Raw genomic sequence first — 6443 nt, forward strand, 5'->3', positions numbered from 1 at the left:
GAGGCAGCAGGGGGCTGGGAGGGCCAGCGGACAATGACCCTAGCATCATAGGGTGAGATCACAGAGACGTTAGGTCGATACTGATCCTTTATTGCCCAAAGCGGGGAGGAGAAGCGAAAGTCAGAGGCGTTAATGCTGCCATCCCAGCCGTCACACACCGGAGGGCGCTGTCGGAGCTGGGGGGGAGCAGTGGAGGCATGCCCGGAGCCAGCGGGGGAGCTGCCCACTGTGGATGTGGGTGCACGAGTCCAGGCCTGGAGAAGAGGAGGAGAGGGGTCAGTGCGTGCCAGCAGAGGTGCCCCCGGGGGAGGGTGCAGGGTGCAATGGGGGGCCATGGGGCTGGGCTGGGCTGAGAGCCCAAGGCCTGTGCCAGGGATCTGATGGCCAGGGGCACTGGCAAGTGTCTGGCCTGGCACAGCGCTGCCCTCGCCCATGGACACCATCACTAGCAAAGGCCCCCCCAACCCCTGCCTATGGTGCTCACCTCATGGCCATGCCCAGGTGTTGGTGCCAGAGCTGGCCTCGTCTCGGGTGGGCTCCTCCGGCAGCTGGCAGGCATCTGCGTCCTGGGGAGAAGGGACACTGCGTCTCCGAGGGCATTGCCAGCATGGGGCTGCAGGAGGAAGGTGCCCAGGGCCCCCTGCACTCGGGGGGGGGATCCTGGCAGGGGGGCAGGGATCCCAGTGGCTGGGGGAGGCAGGGACCCCAGTAGTGTGGATGGAGGGGGGGGCCCAAGGATCCCATTGTGTGAGCGGGCGGGGGGGGGTGGGAGGGGAGGCATTCTAGAGGCAGGGATGGATGGCGGCGGGAGGCCTGGGGACCCCAATGGGGAGGACAGGGTGACAGGCTCCCTTCCCGCCCCCCTGGGAGCTTGGCCAGTTTACCATAGCGATGTCTACCCCTCTCACTGGGGTGGCCCTGCAGTGACCCCCTATGGCCCCACAGCCTGTGCAAGGAGCCGCAGGGACCCCGGGCACTCGGCTCCCCACGGCGACTGGGCCATGGACGAGGTTTGTCAGCTGCTGTGAGCGAGGTCCCAGTACCGCTCCCTTAGCTCCGGCACTTCGGGTCCGTGGGCAAAGAAGGGGCCCTTTGTGTATTGCCCCAGATGCCAGCCCACTGTGTCTGGGGCAGAGCCGTGGGCACTGCCCATTCTGAGGGGGGTGAGCAGGAACCCATGCCCACTGAGGGGCTCACCCCTCACCGCCACCCTCAGGCCACAGCCAGGTGCGGGGAGAGTGGGAGGGGTGGTGGCATCACGCCTGCCCCATCTCTGCAGCCTGAGATCTTTGCCCCCCAGCTAATGCTGATTCCCTGAGACTTGTTTCACAGGATGGTATCGCTGCTGGGGGTGGTTTGTAACTAATCCCCCAGCTCTTCTCGCTGGCCCATCACCCGCTCCAATCTCTTACCCGACAGGTGGTGAGCGGGTCCTGGGGCACCCTCAGAACCCGCAGCAGCCTGGCGTGGTAGGTCGAGACGAAGTCGTTGCACTGCAGGGAGACGTAGAGCCTGGCTCATGGCCCCCACTTCACAGAGGTGTCGACTGCCCCCTCCTAGAGAGTGACCTCACCGACCCCCAGCTCTGCCCGGAGAAAAGAACCCAGGAGTCCTGGCTCCCTCCCAGCCCCCCTGCTCTAACCACTAACCCCACTCCCATCCCAGAGCCAGGGATAGAACCCAGGAGTCCTGGCTCCCAGCTCCCTGCGGCTCTGACCCCTAGGCTCCACTGCTCTCTCACGGCTGGGAAAAGAATCCAGGAGTCCTGGCATCTAAATCCTCCCCAGCTCTAACCACTAGACCCCACATCTGAGCCAGGCTGGTGCTTTTCTAACACGTACTTCAGCCCCTGCCCCCACAGCCCTGCTTGGGGTGGATGAGTCCTCTGGGGCACTGTCCCACGCCCCATGGAGATGGCTGGAGACCCTCCCTTCTCCTAGAGCCAGTAGAGGGCTGGCCTGTGGGACCCCGAGCAGATCTGAGCCGTTCTACTGACCCTGGGGGAACCCCCAAAGTGCCGCTTGCATGTGCCATTCAGGACGTCTCCAAGGTCCCAGCCAGGCCTCACGTGCTGCAGGTCAGGCTGGGCCAGGCTGGTGAGGGTCAGGCAGAAGTCACAGGCATCTCTGGGGGGCACCAGGCCGCCTGGCACATGGAAAACAAGGATCTCACCCTCTCCCCTCTGGGGCATAGTGCCTGCCCCCTGAGGCCCTGCCCTCCTCTCCTAAACCCACGGGGAGACTGCCCACCACCCCAGGGGCCCCTCCAGCAGCGGGTGGGAGCAGGACCAGCACAGTCAGCTCTACGGTGCTCCCCTCCTGACATGTGGGGCCTGGCCGGGGGCTGAGCGGTCACTCGGGGCCAGGGCACAGCCCTCGGGCAGCAGCTGTCACTTAGAGCCACCCCAGGGCTGCTCTGCAGTACAGGGGTGCAGCCAGCTCGCAAGTTGCCAGTGGCACTGATTCCGGTACCTGCTCATCCCCCCCTGCCCCCGGGAAGGACTCTAGTTTGATCCCCACTCATTCCCCCCTGCCACAGGCACCCCAGGTCTCCCTCAGCTGGGGGGGGTGTCTCCCCTCTGTCCTGCATAGAGCGTGTGAGCCCATGCCCCCAGGGATCAGGCCATACCCCCACTGGCCAGGGCGACTGGCTCAGATTTCTCTGGCGTTGTGCCCAGCAGGGACAGCAACGCCCCAGGCTGGCAGCAGCCGGCTGATGCCCCCTGACACCACAGCAGAGGGAACAAGTGGGAAAACCTTGGGTGGGTGGGGACGCCCGGCACATCCTCAGGCTGGTACAGATCTCCTTGGGCTCCAGCCCGTCCTGCAGCGCCTGCATGATCTTGGACTTGAACTTCTTCATCACAGAGCGGCAGAGGGGCCGCAGACTCCAGCCCACGGCCCTGCACAGCTTCTCCTCGGCCTTGGTGATGGAGTCCTGTGTGACACCGGCCCGGCCCGGGGTTAGGACACAGCATGGGACGTCCCTCCACTGCCTGAAGGGGGCGCTCGCTGGGCCCCGCCCTGGCACCACGGTCCTTGCAGGATGTGTCATCTCTACGGGATGCTGGGCCTGGGGAGGGGCTCCCCCCGCCAGGGGAGAGACACGGGCTGTGTCTGGGATTGGGAGAACCCTGACCCCAGGGGGCTGTGTGGGTGGCAGGTGGAGACGGGGACAGTAGGATCTAGACCCTCCTTTCCCTCCTGGTTGTACCAGGGCACTGGGTGCTGCCCATGCCCCCTGGCACCGGTGGCAGACGGCGATGGAGCAGATGCCCCCTGCTCCCCACAGGCTCCCCACATCCTGGTCTCAGAGCCCACCTGCTGCCCCGCCCCCCCGCCCCACTCCCCATAGGTGCTGGAGCCGGGGCCCTGGTGTACCACTGGGGAGATCCTCCCGAGACCCAGGGAGGCTGGGCTCAGTCCCTGGGCTGCCCCAGGGCCCTCACCTCGTCGGGGTCGTCGCCGACCATAGACTTCAGCTTCTTCAGGATGCGGGTGCAGATGGTGCACTTGGGGGAAAGGGCCTGCTCCTGGATGCGCCAGCCCTGCTGTGCCAGACACAAACCCGGGGTCACCACCCGGAGTGCCCCACATCACCCTGAGCCCCCTCCCCCCACTGACCCCTAAGCCTCCCAGCCCTGAGCCCCCTGAGTCCCGTGACCCACACAGACCCTCAGCCTCCCAGCCCTGAGCCCCCTGACCCCACGGACCCCTCAGCCTTCCAGCCTTGAGCCCCCTCAGCCGCCTGGCCCCCACTGACCCCTAAGCCTCCCAGCCCTGAGCCCCCTGACCCCACGGACCCCTCAGCCTTCCAGCCTTGAGCCCCCTCAGCCGCCTGGCCCCCACTGCCCCCTCAGCCTCCCAGCCCTGAGCCCTCTGCCCCCCATGAACCCCTCAGCCTCCCATCCCTGAGCCCCCTGCCCCCCACAGACCTCTCAGCCTCCCAGCCCTGAGCCCTCTGCCCCCCATGAACCCCTCAGCCTCCCATCCCTGAGCCCCCTGCCCCCCACAGACCTCTCAGCCTCCCAGCCCTGAGCCCCCTGACCCCACGGACCCCTCAGCCTTCCAGCCTTGAGCCCCCTCAGCCGCCTGGCCCCCACTGACCCCTAAGCCTCCCAGCCCTGAGCCCCCTGAGTCCCGTGACCCACATAGACCCTCAGCCTCCCAGCCCTGAGCCCCCTGCCCCCCACAGACCTCTCAGCCTCCCAGCCCTGAGCCCCCTGCCCCCCACAGACCTCTCAGCCTCCCAGCCCTGAGCCCCCTGACCCCACGGACCCCTCAGCCTTCCAGCCTTGAGCCCCCTCAGCCGCCTGGCCCCCACTGCCCCCTCAGCCTGCCAGCCCTGAGCCCCAACCCCCCACATCACCCAGCCCCCTTTGGAGCTGGGATGGGATCAGAGCAAGGGGCGCGAGCCCCCGGCTCACCTGGGGCATTTGCTGCTCGAGGAGCTTGCAGTCGTGCTGCCGTCCACACTGAGCTGCTGTGCCCGGATCCCTGCACCAAAACTCAGGGCCCAGCAGGCATTGCTTGGGGACCAGCTCCCGGGCACAGAGGGCTGCAGAAAGAGGGGCACAGCAAGGAACAAAACCGGACTGGGTTGGGAGTACGGTAGCTGGTGGGACTTATTTATTATATGCTACAGCAGCACCAAGATCAGGGCCCCATTGTGCCGGGCGCTGCCCAGACCCCAACCGAGATCAGGGTCCTATCATCCTAAGTGCTGCCTAGACCCAACCGAGAAACTGAAGAATTTGAAGCCAAGGGTGATTCAGTGATTAGTCCAAGAGGGCTGGGATGTAGACCAGAACTGAACCCAGTTCTAAACCCTACCCCACTGGGCTTGGGTCAACTCGGTTTGGAGCCGGTGATGGGCATGACTTTGCCAGTTCCAGAAAAATCGGTCAAGAAACCAAGGGTCTGGAATAGACAGATCACCTTGAGGCACTGGGGCCCCGGCCCGGGCACTGAACCAGGATTGGCTGCAGCTGGGATCGGGGGGCACCTGGCCAGAGCGCAGCGCTGGGATTGGCTGCAGCCAGGATCGGGGTCACCTAGTGTGACCATACATCCCGTTTTGGCCGGGACAGTCCCTTTTTTAAGCCCTGTACCAGCCATCCTGACTTCTTTGGCGAAAGGGGGCATTTGTCTAGTTTGCTCTTGCCGACTTGATCAAACAGGACAACTGCCCACCTTTGTCAAAAAAGTGGGAGCAGGGGAATGTGTGTGTGTCTGAGGGTGAGCAGAGATGCCAGCCCTTCACAGGGAAGAGGGCTTGGGCGAGCAGCTGGGACCAGCCCCGCATGGGGAGGAGTGGGAGGCTTGGGGTAGCCCAATGCAGTATCACGTTTTCCTACTGAGAAATATGGTCACCTGGCCAGGGCGCTGTGCCGGGATTGGCTGCAGCCAGGATCAGGGGCACCTGGCCAGGGCGCTGTGCTGGGATTGGCTGCAGCCGGGATCGGGGCACCTGGCCAGGGCGCTGTGCCGGGATTGGCTGCAGCCGGGATCGGGGCACCTGGCCAGGACGCTGTGCTGGGATTGGCTGCAGCTGGGATCGGGGCACCTGGCCAGGTCGCTGTGCCGGGATTGGCTGCAGCCGGGATCGGGGCACCAGGCCAGGACGCTGTGCTGGGATTGGCTGAGTCAGGATCAGCTGTGCCTGCACATGGCAGGAGGCTCCCCTGGAATGGGTGGGCCCTCACTGTGCTGGTAACCCCCTTGTATTGGGGTGAGGCTCATATGCCCCCAGGGGCAGAGAGAGGGGAGGCAGGTGCTGTCAGGGCAGTTGCCAGGCCCTGGGGTGCTGTCTTGGGGAAGGGTCTGATTCTGCCCTGGGGCTCCCCCCTGTAGGCCCCCCAAGGACTGTACCGGGGAGGTGCCCCTGCTGGTGACACCTGCCGGCGGCTGCTTACCTGAGCCCAGCCAGAAGAGCAGGAGGAGAGGGGCCATGTCAGCGCTGACAGGACACTGCCTGCGATGTGCCCCCCCCCGTCAGAGTCACTTCCCCCCGCCCTGGCCTTGGCCCCGCCCTTAACTGTGATCTGTGGGGTTTCGCTAGCCCCAAAGCTGCTCAGCACATTTCCTGCCTTGCTCTGCAGGCGGGGGAGTGACAGCAGCCTTGGGCCCTGGGCCCCTCCAGCCCTGCCTGGCACCAGGGGCATCCTCTGGCCTCCACCACATCCATGCCCCTCATGTCTCATAGGCCAGTGCTGGGGTGAGGGGTTGTAACGGGTGCCCAGGCTCAGTGCTCTGGAACGGCTCTGACTGGTTCAGACAGGCCCCTCTGGCAGTGTGACACCCCTTGGCGCGCCCCCTCGGCTCCAGCATCTCCCGGGACCAACTCGGAGCGTTCGGCCCCCTGCTCACCCCGTGAGCTCCCAGCAATGAGCCTGCCTGGATGGGACCCCTGGGGAAGCCTGAGGCCCACAAAGGGCCCTGCCC

The 6443-nt window shown here is 65.6% G+C and overlaps 1 protein-coding gene across 4 annotated transcripts; it reads right to left on the reverse strand.

Moving 5' to 3' along the window:
* Nucleotides 1–69: 69 nt before the first annotated feature.
* GNLY (granulysin) lies at nucleotides 70–6178 on the reverse strand. 4 transcript variants are annotated; one of them, XM_075123455.1, is made up of 7 exons: nucleotides 5915–6178; nucleotides 3449–3547; nucleotides 2757–2937; nucleotides 1997–2145; nucleotides 1413–1493; nucleotides 485–566; nucleotides 70–254 (listed from the first exon to the last, which is right to left on the reverse strand). In XM_075123455.1, the coding sequence occupies exons 1-6, from the start codon at nucleotides 6161–6163 to the stop codon at nucleotides 486–488; spliced, it is 840 nt and encodes a 279-aa protein (XP_074979556.1). In that variant the 5' UTR covers nucleotides 6164–6178; the 3' UTR covers nucleotides 70–254; nucleotide 485. The 4 variants fall into 4 exon arrangements, with proteins under 4 accessions (XP_074979556.1, XP_074979558.1, XP_074979557.1 ...); XM_075123457.1 differs by lacking the exon at nucleotides 1997–2145 and adding an exon at nucleotides 4427–4557 and having other exon boundaries at nucleotides 5915–6004; XM_075123456.1 differs by lacking the exon at nucleotides 1997–2145 and adding an exon at nucleotides 4427–4557 and having other exon boundaries at nucleotides 3449–3550; nucleotides 5915–6004.
* Between the last annotated feature and the right edge of the window lie 265 nt (nucleotides 6179–6443).

The sequence above is a fragment of the Caretta caretta genome, chromosome 26 (genome assembly GCF_965140235.1).
Source record: "Caretta caretta isolate rCarCar2 chromosome 26, rCarCar1.hap1, whole genome shotgun sequence".
NCBI lineage: Eukaryota > Metazoa > Chordata > Testudines > Cheloniidae > Caretta > Caretta caretta.